This window comes from Mustela erminea, chromosome 14 (assembly GCF_009829155.1).
Source record: "Mustela erminea isolate mMusErm1 chromosome 14, mMusErm1.Pri, whole genome shotgun sequence".
In the NCBI taxonomy this organism is placed as follows: domain Eukaryota; kingdom Metazoa; phylum Chordata; class Mammalia; order Carnivora; family Mustelidae; genus Mustela; species Mustela erminea.
The window spans coordinates 35,080,379-35,107,749 of NC_045627.1; the positions used below are offsets into that span (position 1 = coordinate 35,080,379).

Genomic DNA, 27,371 nt, shown 5'->3' on the forward strand with positions numbered 1-27,371 from the left:
TGTTACAAACCTGACACAAGTATTCTCCATCAACTTAGAAAGATTTCCTAAGGGGGTGTCTATATCACAAGTTTTTTCTTCCTGGTCCAATCTGAACAAAGTTGATTCTGGGAGTATTGACAAGTTCCTAAAACAGCAAACAGATTTACATGAATGTTCTTCATTTAACATAGTCAGTTGGTCTGCATAAGAAATACATTGCTGTAGGATGCCTGAGTGCCTGTTAGTTAAGCCTCTGCCTTCAGCAGAGGTCATGATCCCAGGGTCCTGGGATCAAGTGCCGCATTGGGTTCCTTGCTCAGCAGAAATTCCGCTTCTCCCTCTGCCTGCCAGCCCCCCCTTGTTTGTATTCTCAATTTCTCTCTCTCTCTCTCCGACGAATAAAATCTTAAAAAAGGAAGGAAGGGAGGGAGGGAGGAATACATTACTGTTTGCTGAAAGAGTAAATGAGCCAGAATAGCTATTAAAATGGCTACCTGGGGCACCTGGGTGGCTCAATGGTTTTAGCCTCTGCCTTGGGCTCAGGTCATGATCCCAGGGTCCTGGGACCGAGCCCCACATCAGGCTCTCTTCTCGGCAGGGAGCCTGCTTTCCCCTCTCCCTCTTTGCCTGCCTCTGTGCCTACTTGTGATCTCTTTCTGTCAAATAAATAAATAAAATCTTAAAAAAAAAAGAATGGTGCACTGGCCGGAAAGGGGAGAAAAGAAGGGTTCAAGACACTAAGGTCAAATCAATTAATCAGGAACCTACAACACCTGCTGACAATTCACTAGGCCTAGCTTTGCAATCTAGCCTGGACTCACCACACCGAGAAGGATCCTGAGCACAGGGCCCCTCTCTCCTCCAGCCTGGAGCACAGGTCTCTTTCCTGATGCCTTCTCCCACTCCTCTCCCAACTCCTAAAACCCCGGGGTTCCCTAGAGTCCCACCCCTGGTCCTCTATACTGTTCTTTCTTGTCATTTTCCCTTGGTTCCATCCCCTCATGTAGCTCTAAATGCCAAATCTACATCTTGAGGCCTGACCTCACATTCTTCTTCTGCCTGGCTGCTCACCTGAGCTTCAGGTTTGGATATCTGGCAGGCAGCAAGAATTTTCCACTTGGTCAAAACCCAGGCTATGAAAACTCAATACATTCAAAACTGAACAAATCTTCACTCCCGCTGAACCTGATCCTTATTATGTGGCTCTGATTCCAGTCAACAGCACGTGCCTCTACACCACTGCCTTGTCCGTCCTTCTCCCTTCCCCTCACCCTCTCCCCAACCTCCATATCCAATCAGCATCCAAATGTTAGCCAATTTTACTTTCCAAATACTTCTCAAAATCACTCCATGCTCTCTGCCAAAGCTACCTTGCCCTCAATCATCTGGGCCTGGGCCACTACAAGTTTCCTGGTTTCCATGCTTTCAGATTCATCTCTATTAATTAACTGTTCTTCACAATGCAACCACAGAGAAATGCAAATCCGATTATTATCGCTTTTCTGTTTAAAACTCTTTAATACATCTGAATAGTCACAACTTAACATGTTATGTAAGATCTTCTATGAAGTCACCTCCCCAGTCACACTATCTTCTTCATCTTTTACATTCCTGCACTTTGCTGAAAGTACTGTCACACTTCATGTCGTTATGCACCACGTTCCTCTGTCCGGCACACTCTTCTCACACTGCTACACCAGGCAATTAATTCACCAGGTGAAGATCCAGAATGACCTCTTTCAAAAGCTTTCCCTAAGCCTTCTAAAATTAGGTTCAATGCCTCTCATCCGTTTTCTCTTCAATTCAAACACTTGTCATATTAGACCAGAAATACATTTATTTGTTTACCCCCAAGATTATAAAATCCTCAACAATTTGCAAAGCAGGATACTCACTAAATAAATAACTGCAAGTGACTGCCAGAAATCCTAAGAGAAAATAGAAGTACTGTGCCTCATACTCCCATATCATGAAACCCAGTCTGCGGCTGGTTGTAGCTAAACTAGCATTACTGACTGGCAGAGGACAAGCCCGGACACATCCAGGGCAGTTACCCAGAAGTCACTGCATCCCAATTCCTGATCTCCATCCATTAAGATACGGGAGGCCTGGCCTGCACTTCATGCAAGGAAGGCTGGGAGGGCACAAGAGGGTAATGTAGACATTAGTGAGCATGGGTAGCAGTCTTAACCACAAATGTTCATACCAACTATTCGATTTACTTAATTTTTCTTTAAATAAACTTTTTCTTTAAATTTTTCTTTAAATAAACTCACTTTGTTTTAACAGAGATAAATATACTTTATTTATAAATATACTTTATTTTCCAACTACAAATAGGAAAAAAATGGTTTTTTAGAAAAAGATTTTATTTTTAAGTAACCTGTACAGTCAACATGGGGCTCAAATCCATAACCCAGAGATCAAGAGTTGTATGCTTGACTGAGCGAGCCAGGCACCCCAAAATGGTTCTTTTTAGGAGGAGAAAATGAAATGGTGAGTGCCCAGAGTGCTACAAGTAAGCTTCATGGCTAACTGGGGATCTAGCCTGTCTGACATTCATGTGGTGATGAGAACTAGGTATGATCACGTCCACATTAGCATCATGAAACAGAATATACCAACCAAACCTTAGCACTCTGGTAGTTCCTCAAAATGCTAAACTCAATTTCACCAGTAGGCATCTACAAAGGAGAGTAAAAATATATTTACATAGGGACGCTTGTGGGGTCTCAGATGGTTAAGAGTCCAACTCTTGATTTCAGCTCAATCCATGATCTCAGGGTCCTAGGACTGAGCCCCATATTGGGCTCTGTGCTCAGGGGGAGTCTGCTTCTCTCTCTCCCTCTCCCCCTCGCCTCACTTATACTCCCTCACTCCAAAATAAATAAATCGCTAAAAATACATATATATTCATGTAAAACTTTTTATGTGAATATTTACAGCAACACTAGCCTTAACACCCAAAAAGTAGAAACAATTCAAATGTCCATCAACTGGTGAATGGATGAGCAAAATGTGGCCTATCCACATAATGGAATCTTACTCAGCCATAAAGAAAGAAGGTACCGGGGCACCTGGGTGGCTCAGTCGTTAAGCATCTGCCTTTGGCTCAAGTCATGATCCCAGGGTCATGGAATCAAGCTCCGAATCAGGTTCCCTGCTCATCAAGGACTCTGCTTCTTCCTCTCCCACTCCCCCAGCTTGTGGTCCCTCTCTTGCTATCTCTCATCACATAAGTAATTGAAATCTCTTTTTTAAAAGAAGAAGAGGGGCACCTGGGTGGCTCAGTGGGTTAAAGCCTCTGCCTTCAGCTGGGGTCATGATCCCAGCATCCTGGGATCTCGAGCCCCACATCGGGCTCTCTGCTCAGCTGGGAGCCTGCTTCCCTTCTCTCTCTGCCTGCCTCTCTGCCTACTTATGACATCTGTCTGTCAAATAAATAAATACAATCCTTAAAAAAAAGAAAAGAGGGGCGCCTGGGTGGCTCAGTGGGTTAAAGCCTCTGCCTTCAGCTGGGGTCATGATCCTAGCATCCTGGGATCTCGAGCCCCACATCGGGCTCTCTGCTCAGCTGGGAGCCTGCTTCCCTTCTCTCTCTGCCTGTCTCTCTGCCTACTTGTGATCTCTGCTGTCAAATAAATAAATAAATAAATAAATCTTTTAAAAATAAATGAATGAATGAATAAATGAATGAATGAATAAATAAAAGAAGAAAAAAAGAAAAGAAATAAGGTAATGATAAATGCCAAAAAAAGGATGAACTTCAGAAACATTATACTAAGTAAAAGAAGCTAGGCAAACAAAACAAAACAAATCCCCAAACCCTATGATTCTATTTCGATGAAATATCCAGAAGAGGGGCACCTGGGTGGCTCAATCAGTTAAGTATCTGCCATCAGCTTGGGTCATGATCTCAGGGCCCTGGGATCAAGTCCTGTATCAGGCTCCTTGCTCAATGGGGAGCCTGCTTCCTCCTCTCCCTCTGGTCTTCCCCCTGCTCCTTCTCTCTGTCACTCTCTCTCTCTCAAATTAAAAAAAAACAAACAGTATGCTAGGTAAAGAAAAGCCAGTCACAGAAGTTCATATATGATCCCATTTCTATGAAATGTTCAGAACAGGCATACCTACAGAGACAGAAAAGAAACTGGTGATTGCCTAGAGTAGGGGGAATGAATACCAAAGGGTACAAGCGTTCTTTTTTGGGGTGATGAAAATATTCTAAAAAAAGTGATTTTGGTGATGGCTGCACAACTATAATATACTAGAAACCATGAATAATGGTTTAAATGAATAAACTGTGAATAGGATGCAATTTACATATCCATAAAGCTGCCACCCCACCAAAGGAACATTTCATTACCTGTCTAATAAGCAGGTTACTGATGTCACATTAATCTCCTTCACATATCCCCTAGATAAAGCAAACAGTGTTCTCTCTTCTCCACTTAAAATAATTCTATCACCTGCCATTAGATTTGTGACAGGCATGTCACCATTTTTACGTCGAAAATTATGTAAATATTGTCCATCACAAACTGTTTTCACACATTCTGTTCTAATCAGGTTTCCAATGCAGTTACCACTCTCCTCCCTATGAAACAGAAAGAGAGAAAGCTTCCATTTACATCATATATATAAATACTATACTAGCATTTTTCCACTATTTACTTGTTCATCTGGCCCCTGGAAGCCATAATGCTGACTCATTCATTTCTACATTTTCCACAATCTACATTCAAGTGTTAGAAATGCTGAGCTAACATTCTATTAATTTAAAAATAATCTCTCAAAAAAATAAATAAATAAATAAAATAAAATAAAATAAAAAATAATCTCTCATCAAAAGACCTCTAGACGAGTGCTAGGTAGCCCATCCCTTCTTGCAGTCACAGGCTGGGATCGCTGAACAACATATGTCTCAGTACTCTGAACTCTGAATGATGTCCCTACTTCCTATGCTGATACACGTAACAATGAGGAAGATAAATGGTAATACTTTCCCTGAACTTGATGTTCTTTAGTATTTACAAGAGGATTTATAATCAGTTATTAAAATAATAATAAGCAAACTGATAATTCCACAGCTTCCAAGAAGCAAGTTTTAAGCATTTACAATTTCTCAGGCACAACTGTTAAATTACAGCTTCAGAAGCTTGTTGATATGTACACTTGACATATTCACTGTGCTGACATGGTCTATCAAAAACAACTTAATCCACTGTAATGATTCCTGGTGTTAAAATTTACTGTTAAGAAAATAATGTTCCAATTATTTCTAAAGTCACATTAAAATCGATATTCAGGGCGCCTGGGTGGCTCAGTGGGTTAAGCCGCTGCCTTCAGCTCAGGTCATGATCTCGGGGTCCTGGGATCGAGTCCCGCATCGGGCTCTCTGCTCAGCAGGAGCCTGCTTCCTCCTCTCTCTCTCTCTGCCTGCCTCTCTGCCTACTTGTGATCTCTCTCTGTCAAATAAATAAATAAAATCTTTTAATAAATAAATAAATAAAATAAAATAAAATCGATATTCATTCTAAAAGTTATAAATAGGTAGATCAAAAACAATGGAATACTACATAAAGAAAAATACTATGCAAAGATATACAGAATTACTTCCTTATAAACAACTTGTAAAAAAAGATTTCTATAGGAAACAAACTGAGGGCTGCTAGAGGGGAGGGGGTAGAGTGATGGGATAACTGGGTGATGAGCATTAAGGAAGGCACTGTAACTGGGTGTTGTAGACAATGACTCACTAAACTCTACCCCTGAAACTAAAAAATAAAAAAATTTAAAAAATTTTTTATAATAAAAAATAGATCTCACAAAATAAAAGATGGACCACCTTTTTTTTTTTTTTTTTTAAAGATTTTATTTATTTATTTGTAAGAGACAGAGGGAGAGAGAGCAAGCGAGCACAGGCAGACAAAGAGGCAGGCAGAGGCAGAGGGAGAAGCAGGCTCCCCGCCGAGCAAGGAGCCCGATGTGGGACTCGATCCCAGGACCCTGGGATCATGACCTGAGCCAAAGGCAGCTGCTTAACCAACTGAGCCACCCAGGCGTCCCAAAGATGGACCACCTTTAGAAAATTTGAATCTGGGCACCTGGGTGGCTCAGTGGGTTAAGCCTCTGCCTTCGGCTCAGGTCATGATCTCAGGGTCCTGGAATCGAGCCCTGCATCGGGTTCCCTGCTCAGTGGGGAACTGCTTCTCCCTCTCCCACCCCTTCTGCTTGTGTTGCCTCTCTCGCTGTGTCTCTATCAAATAAATAAATAAAATCTTAAAAAAAAAAAAGATTTCTCAAGACATATTTAACCTACTGAAAATAAGAATAGTGCTCTACTTCGAAACAATTCCTTGACAACCATCTACAGTTGGCATGAATATATGAAATTGCACAGCCCTAACATGATATCATGTATCCTGTATTTTTCATGAATTCCGAATACCATCCCATTAGGTAATCCAAATTACTGAAGTTTTACTGTATTAGATAGACCACTTACAATTCTGAAGCAGGCATTAACCAAATATGTTGGTGATTCTTTTTATTATCCTTTGACTGTGACTCCAGGGTTAACATTAGACACCAAAGGCTGAAATACTCTAAGTGTGTAAGCTTTAGATGTTGGGTTTCTTCTTCTATTTTGGGCAGCATGCCAATTGGGACTGAACTGTCATCCATCTGTTGTTCCACTGCTCTAAAGAGAGATGTACATAAAACATTTTACTGGCTGGCTATAAAAATGAGGTTATTTCTAAAATAAGCAACATATATGATGATCACTGTAACCTATAACCACAGGTCCTAATTTTCTTTAAAGTCTTTTCAACATTTTATAAGCCAAATGGCTTTTTACAAAGCAAAATGCTTAAGAAACCCAGTATAGTATTACTTTGCCCTTAAGGACTACAACCTAATACCTACTTAAGTTTGGTATACTCTAATTTTCATTACTATAATAGTATCAGTACTCGGCTTTTTGTACAACTGCACTTCTCAAAATCACAATTTGTGTACATCCAGCTCTATAACATTAGAAAGTCAAAAAAAAAAACATGGAGAACTGGGGCGCCTGGGTGGCTGTCACTAGGCATCTGCCTTCAGCTCAGGTCAGGATCCCAGGGTCCTGGGACTGAGCCCTACATCGGGCTCCCTGCTCAGCGGGAGGTCTGCTTCTCCCTCTCACTCCCCCTGCTTGTGTTCCCTCTCTCACTGTCTCTCTCTCTCTCTGTCCAACAGATAAATATTTTTTTATAAAGATTTTTATTTATTTGACAGAAGTAAGCAGAGAGGCAGGCAGAGAGAGAGAGGAGGAAGGTACCCCCAGATAAATATTTTTTTAAAAAAATGGAGAGGGGCACCTGGGTGGCTCAGTGGGTTAAAGCCTTTACCTTCGTCTCAGGTCATGATCCCAGGGTCCTGGGATCGAGTCTCGCATCGGGCTCTCTGCTCAGCGTGGAGCCTGCTTCCCTCTCTCTCTCTGCCTGCCTCTCTGCCTACTTGTGATCTCTGTCTGTCAAATACATAAATAAAATCTTTTTTAAAAAAAAGTCTTAAAAAATGGAGAATTATATGGAGTATCAATTGTGCTTAATATTAACTTCTGAATTTTTATATAAAAACAATTATAAGATAGCATACAAAACATAGAGAATAAGACTTTCAAAAAAAAGGTGCTTGTGCTATAGGCCCAAACTTCCCAAGGCTCATTTTCCTCTGCATTAAGAAATCATTTATTTGATATAATACTTTGAAAAGTCCTTTATGGGAATTTTTAGGCTGAATTGTAAATTTTGGTCTTGATTTGAACTTGTTTCCTACTCTATATTTACATCTAACTACTTTTTTGTGTCTTTCAAAACTTTCACTGGCTGATGAAGGTATAAATACAAATGACTGGTCTTAAGACAGCTAATTAACTTCCCATAGGTAGAAAAATAGACATATAGGCACCTGGCTGGCTCAGTCAGTGGAGCATTCAACTCTTGATCTTGGGATTTTAAGTTAGGATCCCATGTTGGGTGTAGAGATCACTTAAAAAAAAAAAAGTCTTGGGGCACCTGGGCAGCTCAGTCAGTTAAGTATCTGTCTTTAGTTCAGGTCATGATCACAGGGTTCCTGGATCGAGACCAGTGTTGGGCTCCCTGCTCAGCAAGGAGTCTGTTTCTCCTTCTCCCTCTGCCACTACCCCAGCTCATGTTCTCCCCACCCTGTGTCAAATAAATAAGTAAAATAATGGGGAAAAAACCTGTATAATATTTAAAACTCCTGGGGTGCCTGGGTGGCTCAGTCATTAAGCACCTGTCTTCAGCTGAGGTCATGATCCCAGGGGCCCTAATTGAGCCCCATATTTGGCTCCCTATTTAGCGGGAAGTCTGCTTCTTCCTCTAACCCTCCCTCCTCTCATGCTCTCACTCTCTTTCTCAAATAAATAAAATCTTTAAAAACATTAAAAAAAAAGTCGCACAACATCAAAATTTCCTGGGGGACCTGGGTGGCTCAGTCAGTTAAGCATCTGTCTTCAGCCCAGGTCATGATCCGAGTGTCCTGGGATCAGTCCTGCATCAGGCTCCCTGCTCAGCAGGGAGGTCTGCTATTCCTTCTGCCTGCTGCTCCCCCAGCTTGTGCTCCTCTCTCTGACAAATTAAAGAAAAAAAATTTTAAGTTTTTTTAAGTTATCTCTACACTCTACATGGGGTTCAAACTTAAAACCCTGAGATCAAAACACATGCTCCCCTAAAGGAACCTGCCAGATCCCCCTTCTTAACAGAAGATTACCCCTTCTTAACCAGATTCCATTAAGTCCTAAAAGTATTTCATTTCCCCAGAAACTATCTGCAGCAAGATTAAAATAACCACTTTTGAAAGAAGTTTAAAAAGCATTCTATTATTCCCCAAGGAAATAGGCTGGTTACAAAATATGAACTGTGGTTTGTTTTTTTCTATTCCCTCCATTTTAGAAATACTACCCATGAAGAAAAATCACTAAAATGAAATCATCAGTTACAGATCAGACAACAAAGTTAAATCATGTTGAGCTAAGTAAATACTTAACTGGAATTAATACTTTGGGAAGAAAATGTTTTTACCTGCTATAAAGAGCACAGTTGCCAATCTGTGAACAATATTTGCAAGTTTGCTGGTCCTCAATTATTTGTGGTAAAGGAGCAAGCTTTGTCTTCTCCTTTTCAATAGCAGATTTACTAATACGGTGAAACAAAGAGAATGCCATCTGGTTTCTTAGCCTTAATAATTCTATGGAACAAAAAGGTAGGTGTGTGTTTAAGAATTAAGTTTATTTATATATCTTTCTCTTGTAAAACTTTCAGAGTTAAAAACATAAAATGAACGTTCTTATTTCCCATTACACTAGAATAACTGTTAACATTTTGGTGTATATTAAAAAAAATTTTGGTATATATTTGCTTAAATTTTGTTCACATCGTAAGTTCTTTTTTTTATTATTAACATATAATGTATTATTTGTTTCAGGGGTACAGAAATGTGATTCCTCAGTCTTACACAATTAACAGCACTAACCACAACACATACCCTCCCCAGTGTCCATAACCCAGTCACCCTATCCCTCCCCCACATCACTCCAGCAACCCTGTTTGTTTCCTAAGGTTAAAAGTCTCTTATGGTTTGTGTCCCTCTCTGGTTTCATCTTGTTTCATGTTTTCCTCTCTTCCCCTATGAACCTCTGCCTTGTTTCTTAAATTGTGCATATGAATGAGATCATATGATAATTATCTTTCTAATTGACTTATTTCACTTAGCATAATACCCTCTAGTTCCATCCAGGTTGATACAAATTTTTTGATGGCTGCAGAGTATTCCATTGTATATACAGATCACATCTTCTTTATCCATTCATGTGTTGATGGACACCTAGGCTCTTTTCATAGTTTGGCTATTGTGGAATTACTGCTATAAACATCGGGGTGCATGTGCCCCTTTGGGTCATTTCATAAGTTCTTTTAAACAGTCATATATATATCTCATAACTAGTAAATATTGTGAAGTTGATTTTTTAGCTAAATGGTAAGGATAAATACAACTATCCAGAGTGTCTCAATAACACAGGAAGTTTAAATAAATTTTGTATAATAAAAATTTGTATAATAAAAATAAAACCTTTAAAAAAAGATTAAAGTTGTTTTCAAATATACAGTATATTGTTAAAATTCCTTTTTAAAAAATACTACAACTAAAAATAAATAAATAAGGAAGCAAGCAAATAAATAAATAAAACCACAACTATATATTATAACCTGTATTAGGCCTAGCAAGTACAGTGAATGATTTTTCAGGTATATATACAGATGACCAAAGGTTAAAGGAAAAAAAGAAACAAACAACAGCCAGAGAAGTAACTGGAGAGAGAACAACTCAACCTCTTTTATCAAGATGGTTGGCAGGCACAGGGTACATGTGGCCAGTCTTGAGGTAAAGGAGCAGGCCGGCCTCTGGATCAGCTCTCCTCTCTTGGCTCAGCAGTGTGTACAGAACAAGCTGTGAAAACATTGTACATTTTGTCAAATAAAAGTTTACCTTTCATATGTCCATGCGTGTTTAGCAATCAACACATACCGTAACTTTAAAATCAAAAGGTCAGGGCACCTGGGTGCCTCAGTCAGTTGAGCAACAAACTATGGGTTTCAACTCAGGTCATGATCTTGTGGGTAGTGGGATCCAGCCTCACAAACAGCTCCTTGCTCAGTAGATAGTCTGCTTGAAAGATTCTCTCCTGAGGTGGCTGGGTGGCTCAGTTGTTAAGTGACTGCCTTCAGCTCAGGTCATAATTCTGGGGTCCTGGGATCGAGTCTGGCATGGGGCTCCCTGCTCAGTGGGAAGCCTGCTTCTCCCTCTCCCACTTCCCCTGCGTGTTCCCTCTCTTGCTGTGTCTCTCTTCATCAAATAAATAAATAAAATCTTAAAAAAAAAAAAGATTCTCTCCCTCTGCAACCTCCATTGCATGCACACATGTACACACATATTCTTTTTTTTTTTTAAGATTTTATTTATTTATTTGACAGATCACAAGTAGGCAGAGAGGCAGGCAGAGAGAGAGGAGGAAGCAGGCTTCCCACTAAGCAGAAAGCCCGATGCAGGGCTCGATCCCAGGACCCTGAGATCATGACCTGAGCCGAAGGCAGAGGCTTTAACCCACTGAGCCACCCAGGTGCCAAAATGCATAAATAAATCTTTAAAAATAAATTAAAAAATCAAAAGGTCCATTAAACTATTTCCATTTTGAAAATAACATTAGGCAAATTAATAAAGATAACACAATAATTCAATGTCAAATATTGAACTTCTACAACACAAACACTTGTCTGTGCTTCCAGTTTTACACAATAAAGAAATACATAGAGGGATGCTTGGGTGGCTCAGTTAGTTAAGGGCCTGCCTTTGGCCCAGGTCTTAATCCCAGGGTCCTAGTATTGAGCCCCACGTCAGACTCCCTCCTCAGTGGGGAGTCTGCTAATCCCTCTCTCTCTGCCCCTTCCCTGCTTGTGTTCTTTCTGTCATTCTCTCTCTCTCAAATAAGTAAATGAAATATTTTTTTAAAAATACATAGAATTGGGGCACCTGGGTGGCTCAGGTCATGATCCCAGGGTCCTGGGATGGAGCCCTGCGTCGTCAAGCTCTCTGCTCAGCGCGGAGCCTGCTTTCTCCTCTCTCACTCTCTGCCTCCCTGGCTACTTATCATCTCTCTGTCAAATAAATAAATAAAATCTTAAAAAAAAAACATGGAATTTTTCTTAGACAGTAAATATTAAGGTTTCCAATAAATTAGAGAGGGAAATTAGCCAAATTATATTTTACATTCTGAAGTTAACAGTCTTTAGACACTAATTTCCCTGTTTAAAATAAATGAACTGTTTAAAATAAATAAATAAATAAATTTCCCTGTTTAAAATAAATAAATAAGTAAATAAAATAAGTGAATTAAACACTAAAATGCATATTATTTACATCATAGTTACTAGGACAACTAAATGAGACTAACTCTACAAAGCTCACTGTTTTTTGCACAGCATGAATCATTATTAGCTGCTTTAAATTTATGTGGTACTCTCCAAAGAAACCATCTAAGACAAGTTAGAAACAGTTGGTTTACAATTCATGAAACCACCTTAGCAACAATAGCAAGTCATTTAGTCATACACAACCTGCAAAGAAGCTAGTATGTTTTCCAGGACAAGATTAAAATGTTGAATGATTTATGTGTTTGTTTATTTTTTAGTAGGTTCCACACCCAGCCTGAAGCCCAGTGTGGAACCAGAACTCTCATCCATGAGGTCAAGACCTGAGCTGAGATCAAGAGTTGGAAACTTGGGAGGCATGGGTGGCTCAGCTGTTAAGCATCTGCCTTCAGCTCAGGTCATGATCTCAGTGTCCTGATGCACCCCTCCCCCAGTGCCCCAGCTCATGTTGTCTCACTCTCCCAAATAAATAATACATAAATCATGAAATTCCAAAACACCAAGACCAGTCATTATAATTGACATACCTAGGTAGGAGGAAAGAAAGATTTATGCTAATTACTTTATGTCACTATAAATATAAATTTCAGATAATTTTGAAGGACAACAAAAGATCGTTATGTTTACCAAAGAGAAGAAAAGATTAATAAGAACTTGAATTTAACATAATGGTAATAAGACATGGTTCTATATTTCATTTTTTAAATTTATTTATTTTTAAAAAGATTTTATTTATTTATTTGACAAGGATCACAAGTAGGCAGAGAGGCAGGCAGAGAGCGAGGAGGAAGCAGTCTCCCTGGTGAGCAGAGAGCCCAATGCGGGGCTTGATCCCAGGACCCTGGGATCATGACCTGAGCAGAAGGCAGAGGCTTTAAACCCACTGAGCCACCCAGGCGACCCTATATTTCATTTTAGATAATAATCATTAAAATCAGATTAAAAGACAAAAATAAAAGAATGGATTTAGTCTGATTTGTGTGTGTGTGTGTGTGTGTGTTTTAAGATTTTATTTATTTATTTGACAGAGAGACCCAGCGAGAGAGGGAACATAAGCAGGGAGAGTGAGAGAGGGAGAAGCAGGCTACCCTCTGAGCAGGGAGCCTGATACGGGGCTCAATCCCAGGACCCTGGGATCATGACCTGAACCAAAGGCAGGTGCTTAAGGACTGAACCACCCAGGCACCCTAGACTGATGTTTTCTAAGAGTATCCTATGTTAGATGTTACATGAAAACAATAGTCCCATGTTAAACTAAGTTTAGAAAACAACAGGTTTAAACATACCTAAACCAAATCCGTATTACTTTGATTTCTCAGAAACTTTAATAGGCTACCATGCATCATTAAATTTCCAAATATACTTGGTTTCAGCAAATTTTATCACCAAAGAATTCTTTAGGAATATCTGTTTAGACTAGTAGTTTGGTAACATAAACTTGGCAACACTGTCTTATAAATTCAGCTGTTGTATTTCTTCACTAGAGAAAACTTTCGGCTAGCCTTGTATACATTTACAAACAATTTGAGTACTCTGGATACATCCCAAATTGAAAAGTACTATATGAAACTTAACTAAAAATTACCCAAATTGAACCAAAATATATAAAGCAGACCTACATTTCTCAGTGTACTAAATATTCAGACAATTTTCTTACTAAGACTTATACCTACCTGACTACGGTGTTCAACAGAATTTAATTCTTTGCCAGTTTTAAGTTCCAGTGGCATTATCTTATATTTCGTTTTATATCCTCGATGTATTTTCACACCAACTGTGACATCTATTTTGCCTTTCAATCCAAACCTAGGGGACCAAATGCTTTCTTCAATATCCAATGAGTTTATGACTTCAATATTACATGTTGAATTATTGTTATTACCATCACTCGGCCTAAAAAATGAAACACAAGAATACTTCCTTAGAACACTTCACTTTTCTCACATTCTGGCACTGACTCTATGACAGACAGAGGATTGGGGGATGGGAGATCATCCATACACTTTTACCGAAGTGATTCTCAAAATGTGGTGCCTAGACGAGCATCATCAACATCACCTAGGAACTTTTTTTTTTTTTAAGATTTTATGTATTTATTTGACAGAGAGAGATCACAAGTAAGCAGAGAGGCAGGCAGAGAGAGAGGAAGGGAAGCAGGCTCCCGGCTGAGCAGAGAGCCCGACTCAGGACTCGATCCCAGGACCCCGAGATCATGACCTGAGCCGAAGGCAGCAGCATAACCCACTGAGCCACCCAGGCGCCCTCACCTAGGAACTTCTAATAAAAGCAAATTCTCAGGCTCCACTCCAGACCTACTCATCAGAAAGTCTGCAGGTAAAACCCAGCAATTTGTTTTACAAACTCTGCAAGTGATTCTGATGCATGCTCAAGATTGAGAACTGCTGTCCAATGCCTCTAACTCACATAATTTAAGTCTTAATACTTACCATCTATACTTTTGAGTTCATTCCTACTATAATCTTCCTAACTCAGGCCTTTATCTCCTCAGGCCTAGATTACTACAAGTATCACTATTTGGACCTAATGAAGCCACATTACCAATATGAATATTCTGATATACAATTATTACACAGGTTAATATAAAATGGCTTGCATGTGGTTGCACCCAAGGTAGCAAAGGCTGTGTTCCTTCAGTGATACCATATTAAACTATTTAAGAATGAGCTGTCTTTCCCCATCATCCATGCAGTATGAAGCCTGATTATCAAACACTTTGCTCCTACACTCCCCATAACAATCTTCAAAGGACATCGTGTGCACCTACAATTCCTCATTGTTTTCTTTACTTAAATGTTAAATGAATCCATTTCTGTCACTACCAATATTTAAAACTAAGTACTCAGCATTGTTTTTTGTTTTTTTTTTTTAAGATTTTTATTTATTTATTTGACAGAGAGAGATCACAAGTAGGCAGAAAGGGAGGCAGAGAGAGAGAGAGGAGGAAGCAGGCTCCCCACCAAGCAAAAAGCCCAATGGGGGACTCGATCCCAAGACCCTGAGATCATGACTTGAGCCGAAGGCAGATGCTTAACTCACTGAGCCACCCAGGCGCCCCTCGGCATTGTTTTTTATATTACAAAAGAAGTTCTGAGTCTACTATCCTAACTTAAATAACCAAGAGCACAGGAAGGAGAAAAATATATATATAAACATCAAAGGAATTTGGAGGTGAAAATAACTTTGAAAGCTTCCTACCTAAGACTCTTATCTAAGATTTACTCATTTTCAGAGCAGTAAATTATTCAGCAGGAGAAAAAAGTCAGATAGCACCAACTTTTATTAAACCTATTCTAGACTCAAAGCCAGATAAGATACTTAATCTAATAGAAATCTTACACGAGGGCACCTGGGTGGCTCAGTGGGTTAAGCCTCTGCCTTTGGCTCAGGTCATGATCTCAGTCAGGGTCCTGGGATCGAGTCCCCCATTGGGCTCTCTGCTTGGCATGGAGCCTGCTTCCTCCTCTCTCTCTCTGCCTGCCTTTCTGCCTACTTGTGATCTCTCTCTGTCAAATAAATAAATAAATTCTTTAAAAAATAAAAAAATAAAGAAATCTTACACAAAAAGGATAAATTTTCTAGTAATAAAATATATTTTAGATCATAAAAATCGAGATTTGGGGTGCCTGGGTAGCTCAGTCAGTTGAGTCTCTGCCTTCAGCTCAGGTCATGATCCTAGGGTCGGATCTGCCTGTGGCTCTGCCTACTTGTGCCCTCTCTCTGTCAAATAAATAAATAAAATCTTTAAAAATAAATGTTAAATAAAATAAGAATTGAGATTTAAGGGGCACCTGGTGGCTCAGTGGGTTAAGCCACTGCCTTCAGCTCAGGTCATGATCTCAGGGTCCTGGGATCGAGCCCCACATCGGGTTCTCTGCTCAGCGGGGAGCCTGCTTCTCCCTCTCTCTCTGTCTGCCTCTCTGCCTGCTTGTGATCTCTCTGTCAAATAAATAAAAATCTAAAAAAAAAAGAGAGAATTGAGATTTAAAAAGCTTAAGAATTCTATCAGAATACATGATTTAGTTGACTTTGATTTGCTAATTTCATGTTATTTAGATCAGCAACTACATCTTAACAAATGAGAATATTTTCTAGAGAAAAAAATGACATTTCAGTAATTTTTTTTTACTGTTTTGGTTTAAAAACAGTCTCCAGGGGCGCCTGGGTGGCTCAGTGGGTTAAAGACTCTGCCTTCGGCTCAGGTCATGATTCCAGGGTTCTGGGATCGAGCCCCGCAACGGGCTCTCTGCTCAGCGGGGAGCCTGCTTCCTCCTCTCTCTCTGCCTGCCTCTCTGCCTACTTGTGATCTCTGTCTGTCAAATAAATAAATAAAATCTTAAAAAAAAAAAAATATATATATATATATAGTCTCCAGGAATATATGTATACTTCTGCAGTCTCTGAGGAAGACAACAGAGGAATTCAAGGAAACTACAACTTATCCAAAATTTCTTAAATATTGTTCTGTTTTCTTTCTCCAAATGTTATCTAATTGTGTTATATATTTAAATATGCTCCAATGAAATAAAGCAAACTTCATTATTTATAAAATATCACATGTATACTTAATAGAAGATAGGTAATGAAACTTTTAAAATTGCTACTGAAATTCATTCCCCTAGAAAATGGAAGTAATGTATTTTGTGTTTTGTGGTTTTTTAAATTTTATTTATTTATTTGACAGAGAGATCACAAGTAGGCAGAGAGGCAGGCAGAGAGAGAGGAAGAAACAGGCTCCCTGCTGAGCACAGAGTCTGACTCCGGCCTGATCCCAGGACCTGAGATCACGGCCTGAGCCGAAGGCAGAGGCTTAACCCACTGAGCCACCCAGGCGCCCCAGTAATGTGATTTTAGACCTACGTCTGTGGAATAAATGACAGTATTTCAATTTAACTACTATGATTTTGACAAAATAATGCTGTAAAACTCTGATGGAGAATATGATACCATAAAAATGAAGATTTACTCTTACTACCAAATGGGTGAGAAAGCTTGTTTCCTTAAATGACCTTTAAAAGTCTCATTCTCTGGACGCCTGGGTGGCTCAGTTGGTTGAGCAGCTGCCTTCGGCTCAGGTCATGATCCCAGCCTCCTGGGATCAAGTCCCACTCCTTGCTCAGCGGGGGGGCCTGCTTCTCCCTCTGCCTCTGTCTGTCACTCTATCTGCCTGTGCTCACTCTCTCTGTCAAATAAATAAATAAAATCTTTAAAAAAAAAAAGTCTTATTCTCTGTGCTAAAGTCTAAAAAAGATTTTTTTTTAAGATTTTATTTATTTATTTAACAGAGAGAGAGACACAGTGACAGAGGGAACACAAGCAGGGGGAGTGGGAGAGGGAGAAGCAGGCTTTCCACTGAGCAGGGAGCCTGATGCGGGGCTCAATCCCAGAACCCTGAGATCATGACCTGAGCTGAAGGCAGAAGCTCAACGACTGGGCCACCCGGGCACCCCAAGATTTTTTTTTAAGGTGGCTGTAAACTGCTGCAAAAATGACACAAGCTAAAACATAAAGGAGCTCTTCCTTCACAGACATAGAAGGTTCCATTGGAAGTAACTGAAACAAAAAAAAAGTCTTATACCAAGATACAGAGAGGAGGACACTGGGCTAGGAATCAAGAATTATTACTATAGACTCAGCTAAACCACTGTTCTTTCACATAAAACCTGGAAAAGTCATACCTCTCACTGGATCTCAGTTTCCTTATGTGAAACTAAGAGTTGACCTCAAAAATCCCTTTCAGGGATCTGAATCCCACACCTTCCCTGGCTTCCTATCAGGAAGGCTTGTTCCAGGCTACCTAATTCCTTACGAGTCCATCATAAGCCTCCCCAGCCTCCACTGATGGATTCTACTCCTCTCTACTTCTTTCCTTACATAGCACACTCTTCCATGCCTCTTGTTGCCCTACATGTTCTCTCTAAGCAATGCCCTCCAGGTCTATGTTTTCAACTACCACCAGTAGAGAGTTCTTGGAGGGGTTTAGTCTCCCTGGAACACCAGGTCCTAGCACACTGCTGAGCAGATACTGCATGGAATAAGTGTTTGCTAAAGAGCTAAGCCCATGGGTCAGTGAGAAAATGGCAGCTTACCACAGCAAAAACAATGAATACATTTTAACCAAAAGAAAAAACATGCAGACAAAAGCTGAAACAATTAAATAGTAAAATAAAAGCTAATATGTGAAACAACAAAGAAAAGGTATATCCACCACAACTTTAATCCTCAAGCAAATTTAAATGACTCCAAAATAAATAATAAGGAAGGAAAAGAGAGGTGTATAGTGAGAAAGGGTAAATAAGGATAAAGAAATAATTAGGAACACTATAAAACAAAAATTAAGTTTGTAATTATGATAGAAAATCAAGGGGCGCCTGGGTGGCTCAGTGGGTTAAGGCCTGTGCCTTCGGCTCGGGTCACGATCCCAGGGTCCTGGGATTGAGCCCCACATCGGGCTCTCTGCTCCACAGGGAGCCTGCTTCCTCCTCTCTCTCTGCCTGCCTCTCTGCCTAGTTTCTGTCAAATAAAGAAAATATTTAAAAAAAAAAAAAAGAAAAAAGAAAATCAAGAGACTAGAATAACAGAATTACTACAAAACAACGAAACAAATTATGAGAAGAATGACTACTTAATAAACACTTCCCTATTTATCACAGTGAAGACTAATGCACAGAGACCCACCCCCTATTCTAGACATAGGCAATTTGCTTCAAAGAAATAACAAAGAATGAAGCGCTTATAAATTTAACCCATTTATTACAGTTTTTTTATTTTTTTAAGGAAGGGAGCTACTGGTATATTTAAGACCACTTCAGAATAAAAGGAATATGAAAAATAAACCCAATTCTAACAGCACGATAAGCCTCATTTTTTTTTAAATAACCATTATTAAAATATATATCAAAATCCTGGCAAACTGTGGTGATGGTTACACAACTCTACAAATATACTGAAAGTCACTGAATTGTAAATAATAATAAAAGAAATAAAAACAATTAAATGAAAACAATTAAAATCCAGATACAGGGGGCGCCTGGGTGGCTCAGTGGGTTAAGCCTCTGCCTTCAGCTCGGGTCATGATCTCAGGGTCCTGGGATCAAGTCCCGCATCAGGCTCTCCGCTAAGCAGGGAGCCTGCTTCCTCCTCTCTCTCTCTCTCTCTCTCTGCCTACTTGTGATCTTTGTCAAATAAATAAATAAAATCTTTTTAAAATAATTAAATAAATAAAAACCAGATACAGGACATTTAAACATTGCTAACAACCTTCTAAAATGATTACAAAATTCTCAGAGAACTCTAGCACTATGTAAAAGGTTGTAAAATTTCCAAATATCTTTGACGAAGTAGTCCACTTGAGATTTTTTTTTTTAAGATTTTATTTATTTATTTGACAGACAGAGATCACAAGTAGCCAGAGAGGCAGGCAGAGAGAGACTGAGAAGCAGGCTCCCCGCTGAGCAGAGAGCCTGATGCGGGGCTGGATCCCAGGACCCTGAGATCATGACCTCACCTGAAGGCAGAGGTTTAAACCCACTGAGCCACCCAGGCACCCCTCCACTTGAGATGTTAACGCCAAGAAATAAGTGTCCCATAGGTCAACCCTTCCACTTGTGTACTCTCATTCCTTCTGCCATGATCAACACATATCTGACTTTTCCCATCTCTCATGATGAATTCTGCCCTCTCAGTGGAATTCTCCCCATGAGCACATGAGCACATGATAGCTCCCATCTTCAAAACAACAAAGCTCTCTTAGCCTCCACATAAGCCTCTGGTTACCATTTCATTTCTATGTGCCCCTCATAGAACAACCCCTCACTACAGCTGCCTAACTCCCTGTCTCCAAATCCTCCTCTACCATTCTCTCTTGACATCCTTCTCATCACATTTTCCGCCCTGCAATCACTACTGACTTTTCCTTCCCTCACACTCCACATCCAATCCAAAACTATCCGTTCTACCACTAACGTCTGACTGAAGTCCAACTGATTCTCATCACTTCCACACTTGCACTGTCTCAGCCACCAACATCCCTTACTTGGGTTCTTTTAAGAGCCTCCAACTTAGTCTCTCTACCTCTGCCCTTATCCTACAATGCAGTCTCAAAAGAGCAGACAGAATGATCCTTTTAAAAGTAAATCTGTCCGGCTCCCGGCTCGGCAGGGAGTCTGCTTCTCCCTCTGACCTCTTTCCTCTCTCTCTCTCTCTCTCTCTCTCAAATAAATAAATAAAATCTTTAAAAAAAAAAAAAAAAGGAAATCTGATGGGGGCGCCTGGCTGACTCAGTAACAAGAGCAACTCTTGATCTCGGGGTCATGAGTTCAAGCTCCATGCTGGGTGGAGAGGTCACGTAAATAAAAAAACATATAAAAATAAAGTAAATCTGGGGGCACCTGGGTGGCTCAGTAGGTTAAGCGTCTGTCTTCGGCTCAGGTCATGATCTCAGGGTGCTGGGATCGAGTCCCACATCAGGCTCCCTGCTCAGCAGGGAGCATGCTTCTCCCTTTCTCCACTCCTCACTTGTGTTCTCTTATTCTCTCTCTCAAATAAATAAATAAAATCTTTTTTTTTTTTAAAGATTTAATCTATTTGATAGAGAGAGATCACAAGTAGACAGAGAGGTAGGCAGAGAGAGAAAGGGAAGCAGGCTCCCTGCTGAGCAGAGAGCCCGATGCGGGGCTCGATCCCAGGACCCCGAGATCATGACCCAAGCCGAAGGCAGCGGCCCAACCCACTGAGCCACCCAGGTGCCCCGATAAATAAAATCTTTAAAAAAAATAAAGTAAATCTGATTAATGCACACAGAGAGGTTAAGTTACAGAGCTAAATTGCGGCAAAACTGGGATTCACATCCAGATTCAGTGTAGATCTTTCTGAACCACAGAGAACTTTAAACAACAAACTGGTCCAAAGAACTAACGGTTCCTAAGTTTCTGATGCACAAATCTTAAACAAGTTTTTCAGATCACAAAGTGTCCTGCGATAAAATAGTAAGAATACTGAGAAAAGGTAAGAAAATTTATATAAATGGAAGCTGTGCCTCTTTAAAGAAAAAGAAAATGTTGATAAGGGGGAGGGGTGGGAGGCAGGAAATTACATCAAAACCCTCTGTGCAAGCAAGCTCTCCAGTAGCCTCTTATCTAATCAGAACAGCACCCAGAATCCTGACATGGCTTACGAGGCCCCAGAAGGCTACTTCTGTTCCTTCCCTCCTTGCTCTGCCCCCACCACACTGGCAGGTGTCATCACCCAAGGGGCTGTGCCTGGAACACTCGTCCTGAAAAGAGCTGTTCAGTTACCTCCTTCATCTCCTTCAGGCTTCATCTCCACGTCATCTTATTGGAGAGGCCTTTCACAACCATTCACTGGAAATAATATGTCCACCACCACTACCACCAACTCCACATTCTTTCTTGTGTTGTTCTACCCTGCATTTATCACAGTCTGTTGTTTACTTGTTCAGTACTACAGAAACATCATGAAGTCAGCTGCTTCCCCCCAGCACCCATGATAATCCCAGCACCTAGAACATTACCTGGCACATATTAGGCACTAGATAAACACTTGCTGAATGAGTAAAAATGAAAGAGAAAAAAAAATGTATGACTTATAAACTTACATGAACGCTTCTTTAAGGGAAAAGACCCAATAAACTGCCAAATGCCAAAATGAGTTAAATGCTTCAACACAGTATTTAAACATAGAGCACAAATCCACAGGACAATCAGCATGTGACACAGACCATATAGGATAGTAATAGAAATACATACAAATTACAATCCCGAGAAGATCTATAAATTGGTTATTTTATTTAAAAAACATACTGACAGGGGCACCTGGCTGGCTCAGGTGAATGCAACTCTTGATCTTTGGGTTATGAGTTCAAGTCCCACGTTGGGTATAGAGATTACTAAAAAAAAATCTTAAAAAAACAAACTGATATATAAAAATCAGAAGATTTTATGATAATGAAAGTAGAATTTCTATTCATTAGATTATTTTTTGTCCTGGAAAGACACTCGGAACCATAACATATAAAATAAGCAAACAAAAAAGCTAGTTATACTAACTCGACCTTTAAAAAATTGTATTTCAACACACAGAGTAAAATCCTGATCTGAACATATGAACACCATATAAACAAAATGAGTTTCTTACAGAGAGAGCTGCATCTGGGGTAAGTCAGCTGAATTATATTTATGCATGAAATCTCTGGCCCATTTAGAAAATGAAGGAAGATACTCCTCTACTTCTTGTTTTATCTCTTCTTGATTCAGATTTAAGCGATACCTGCAAAATAAGAGATTAAACAAGAAAGCATAAACATGAAAAAGTAAGTAAGAACCAAAACATCCAAATAAACAAGTTATCCACAAACTAATTAATGGATATATAATGTGATATATATGGGCCACCTGGCTGCTTCAGTTGGTAGAGCACAGAGCATGCGACTCGTGATCTCAGGGGTGTGAGCTCACACCCCACACTGGGGAAAGAGTTTACTTAAAAATTAAGCAAATAGGGGCGCCTGGGTGGCTCAATGGGTTAAAGCCTCTGCCTTTGGCTTGGGTCGTGATCCCAGGGTCCTGGGATCAAGCCCCGCATCGGGCTCTCTGCTCAGCGGTGAGCTTGCTTCCCTCTCTCTCTCTGCCTGCCTCTCTGCCTACTTGTGATCTCTGCCTGTCAAATAAGTAAATAAATAATCTTTAAAAAAAATTAAGTAAATAAAATCTTTTTTTTAAATGTGGTGTATACATACAATGGAATATTATTCAGCCTTAAAACTGAAGAAAGCAGAGGCCTAACGGTCCTCCAAAAGAACTGGTTCAGCAGAGAAAACAATATTAGCAACCTAGTTCTGCCAAAATTGCTTCTCCTGAGCACAGTAGCAACCTCAAGCTGCAAGACAAGCTGAAATTCCTCAGGGGAGCAATTGCTGATACCAGAAAGCTCCAAATGATCACATATTCAGACGCCCAAAGGCAAGGGTTATCCTTGCAAAAGGCTGCTTGAAATCTGGCCAAGTCCTTGGCTAAAAGCTGGACGCCACACCAAGCACAAAGACCCTTGACACAGACATCGAATGTCACCACCTGCAGGCCCCAGCCACCGGGCTGTGTGGGGAGAGGCCTGAAGGCAAGGTGAGCAAGACCAGCGCTGCCCAATGTAGTGGGGGCTCCTGAGCCCAGGGGAAGGCTGGACTGTCCAGAGCCCTGCTCAGCCTGTTTCACAGGTACTGTCATCATGGTATACAGCCTATTGTGTATACCATGGCATATACTACTTAATCTTAGAATCTACACACATCTAATAGGTGAATCCCAGTAAAAAGCATATGGGTGCTGTCTGCACTAATCTTGCAACTTTTCTCTAAATTTGAAATTATTTCCAAATAAAAAGATTTTTTAAATGTTTTAAGGGCATATATTCTCTGGCCCCACAATTCTACTTCTAAGTATTTAAGCCAGATATATGCCTCAAAGGTATGAAATAAGGGATATATAAAGGTAGTTTTTTTAAAGATTTGTTTATTTACTGGAGAGACAGAGAGCGAGAGAGGGAGGACAGGGGCAGAGGGAGAGGGAGAGAAAACCTCAAGCAAACTCCACACTGAGCACGGATCCCAAGGCAGGGCTCAATCCCACGACTCCGAGATCATGACTTAAGCCGAAATCAAGAGTTGAAAGCTTAACCAGCTGGGCCACCCAGGGGCCCCTAAAGGTGTTTCTTACATGATTGCTAATAAATGCAAAGACTGAAATGCCAGGGGGATACTTAAATAAATTACAGTACATCCATACAATGAAATATTACACCATTATTAATTAAAATTGAGACAGCTCAGGGGTGCCTGAGTGGCTCAGCCAGTTGGGCGTCAGACTCTCGATTTCAGCTCAGGTCATGACCATGGGGTCATGAGATCAAGCCCCACAGCAGGCTTGGCACTGGGCTGGGTGTAGAGCCTGTTTAAGTTTTTCCCTCTCCCTCTCCCTCTGCCCCTACCACCCCCTACCCATGCTCTCTCTCTCAAAAAAAAAAAGCTCAGTAAGTACTACCAAGGAATGATCACCACACTTAACCTTTAAGTGCACAATAACATACATAGTATTCTACAATTCTTTTTTTAAGATTTTATTTATTTATTTGACAGACAGAGATCACAAATAGGCAGAGAGGCAGGCGGGGCGGGGCGGGGGGAAGCAGGCTCCCCGTTGAGCAGAGAGCCCGATGCGGGGCTCGATCCCAGGACCCCAGGATCATGACCTGAGCCGAAGGCAGAGGCTTTAACCCACTGAGCCACTCAGGTGCCCCAGTATTCTACAATTTACCTAACAAAAAATATGTATGTACACATACACACACACATATAAACACTTGAAATCTCTGTAAAATGACATACAAGAAACTGGTAACAGTGGTTGCCTTTGGGGCAACTGGATGGCTCTGTCAGTTAAGTGTCTGCCTTCAGTTCAGGTCATAAACCCAGGGTCCTGGGATTGGATCCCTCATCAGCCTCCCTACTCAGCAGGTAGCCTACTTCTCCTTCTGCCTGCTGTTCCCCGTACTTCTGCTCTCTGTCAAATAAACAAAATCTTAAAAAAAGAAACCAAAACCAGTAGCTGCCTTTGGGAAGAGGAACTACGTGACGAGGAGGATGCAGGGAAAAAGGACTTAGTTTGTACCAGAGAGCCTCTTATACTCCCATAATAGGGTATATACAAATTTAAAACCTTTTTAGGAATAATAATTCATTATTTTAAAAAACATCTACACATTTGGGTAATCTTTTCCTAAATAACTTTCTCCAACCATTTTGGAGCCATTCTTCATTGTCATGATGTCCTTAGGTAAATTCTTCCCAGTGTTTTATTTTTTACAGAGTAGACCCTTTAAAATTTCCAAACCAGTCCATACTGGTTATTTAACATCTTCTGCATTTAAATTCTCCCTTTTTAATTTTAGCCAAGTCACAGAAAAACAACATTTAACAGCCTGGTCTTTCCTGAAATTATTAAGATACTTAAGGTAGGCTCTCCGAGCCTAGACTTTTATAGGTATTAACAAGAAGGTAAAGCATAGAAGATAAAAATCTGGGGACACCTGGGGGGTTAAGTGGGTTAAGCATCCAACTCTTGGGGCGCCTGGGTGGCTCAGTCATTAAACGTCTGCCTTCGGCTCAGGTCATGATCCCAAGGTCCTGGGGTAGAGCCCTGCATCAGGCTCCCTGCTTGGCAGGAAGCCTGCTTCTCCCTCTCCCACTCCCCCTGCTTGTGTTCCCTTTCTCGCTGTGTCTTCTATCAAACAGATAAATAAAATCTTAAAAAAAAAAAAAAAAAGCATCCAACCCTTGATCCCAGCTCAGTCCTTGACCTCAGGGCTGTGAGTTTAAGCCCCTGCTGGGCTCCACACTGGAACCTGTATTTAAAAACAAACAAACAAAAAAAGTGACATCTAAAGGTCTCAGTCGGTTAAGCAGCTGTCTTTGACTCAGGTCATGATCCCAGGGTCCTAGGATAGAGTCCCGTATCAGGCTCCTTGCTAAACGGGGAAGCTGCTTCTTCCTCTACGTCTGCCTATAGCTTCCCTACTTGTGCTCGCTCTCTCTGACAAATAAATAAATCTTTAAAAATCTATTCTAAGATCTATAATAAGGTAGAAGGACCTATGAGAGGGTAGAAAAGAACTTTCAACCTGTTGTTTTAGGGTCTGGGAATTTTTAAAAATTTTTCTCTTGGGGTGCCTGGGTGGCTCAGTCAGTAAATGTCTGCCTTTGGCTCAGGTCGTGATCCCAGAGTCCTGGGGTCCGATGGCATCTGGCTCCCTGCTCAACGGGAAGCCTGCTTCTCCCTCTCCCACTCCTCCTGCTTGTGTTCCCTCTCTCGCTGCATCTCGCTCTGTCAAATAAATAAACAAAATCTTAAAAAAAAAAAATAAGTTTTCTCTTGATGGGACGGCTGACTGGCTTAGTCAGTAGAGCATGTAACTCTTGATCTTGGTGTGGTGAGTTTTCACCCCACACGTGGGGTAGAGTTTACTTTAAAAAAGGGTCACTACAGCTTCCTGCTTGCACACTTTCTTAGACCCTTTAATCTGAAATAGCAGCTGCTGTGTTGTAGGAGAGACTCACATGGCAAGAAACTGAAGCCTCATGACAACAGCCATGACTGTTACCACCTTGGAAACAGATCCTCCCTTCAAAGGACTGCAGCTCCAAGGGCGCCTGGGTGGCTCAGTGAGTTAAAGCCTCTGCCTTTGGCTCAGGTCATGATCCCAAGTCCTGGGATCGAGCCCCGCATCGGGCTCTCTGCTCTGCGGGGAGCCTGCTTCCTCCCGTCTCTTTCTCTCTGCCTGGCTCTCTGCCTTCCTGTGATCTCTGTCTGTTGAATAAATAAATAAAATCTTTAAAAAAAAAAAAAAAAAGGACTGCAGCTCCAAACAGGAGACCCTGAGCCCAAGCCATCCAGCTAAGGCACCTCTGAATTCCTAACCTATAGAAACTATGAGATAATTAATTAGATACTTGTCATTTAAGCCACTATGGTTTTTTTTTTAAGCTACTAAGTTTGTTTGTTTGTTTTATTTGACACAGAGAGAGAGAGTGCGCACAAGTAGGGAAAGTGGCAGGCAGGGGGAGAGGGAGAAGCAGGCTCCCCGCTGAGCAGAGAGCCAAAGGTGGGGCTTGATCCAGGACCCTGAGATCACGACCTGAGAGGAAAGCAGATGCTTAACTGACCAAGGCACCCAGGCGCCCCTTAAGCTACTAAGTTTTGATGTGATTTGTTTCAGGGCAATGATCAATACAACACACAACAGGTATCACTGTGTGTTGATTAGAGTATGACAAAAAAAATTAAAACTCTGAAATGCCATAAACAAGTGTTGGCAAGAATGTGGGGAAAAAAACCCAAAAAACCCTTATGTACTATTGGTGAAAATGCAAACTGGTGCAGCCACAGTGGAAACAGTATGGCGGTTCCTCAAAAAAATTAAAAATATAACTACCCTTTGATCCTGAATCACACTACTGGGTATTTACCCAAAGAATTCAAAAACACTAATTCAAAGGGTATATGCACCCCTATGCTTATAGCAGCATTTAAAATAGACAAATTGTTGAAGCAGCCCAAGTGTCCATCAATAGATAAGTGGATAAAGATGGCAAGAGAGTGCGTGAGCGCACACGCACACACACACAAACACACACACACACACACACACACAGAGGAATATTACTCAGCCATAAAAAAAGAAAGAAATCTTGCCTTTTACAACAACATGGATGGACCTAGAGAGTTTAACACTAAGCGAAGGAAGTCAGAGAAAGACAAATACCATACAATTTCACTCATATGTGGAATTTAAGAAACAATAAAAAAA

General features: G+C 40.6%; 1 protein-coding gene across 6 annotated transcripts in view; it reads right to left on the minus strand.

The window, feature by feature from the left end:
* Window positions 1–27,371, minus strand: part of DNA2 (DNA replication helicase/nuclease 2) — a 58,670-nt gene that overhangs the window by 19,854 nt on the left and 11,445 nt on the right. For 5 of the 6 annotated variants that reach the window (XM_032313303.1, XM_032313299.1, XM_032313298.1 and 2 more), the window contains exons 5-11: window positions 22,152–22,283; window positions 13,652–13,871; window positions 10,383–10,500; window positions 9,075–9,240; window positions 6,488–6,682; window positions 4,346–4,576; window positions 11–127 (exon numbers count right to left, since the gene is read on the minus strand). In XM_032313303.1, the coding sequence (XP_032169194.1) occupies window positions 11–127; window positions 4,346–4,576; window positions 6,488–6,682; window positions 9,075–9,240; window positions 10,383–10,500; window positions 13,652–13,871; window positions 22,152–22,283 (1,179 nt within the window). The remainder of the gene's footprint in view (window positions 1–10; window positions 128–4,345; window positions 4,577–6,487; window positions 6,683–9,074; window positions 9,241–10,382; window positions 10,501–13,651; window positions 13,872–22,151; window positions 22,284–27,371) is intronic. The other variant, XM_032313300.1, reaches the window with a different exon arrangement.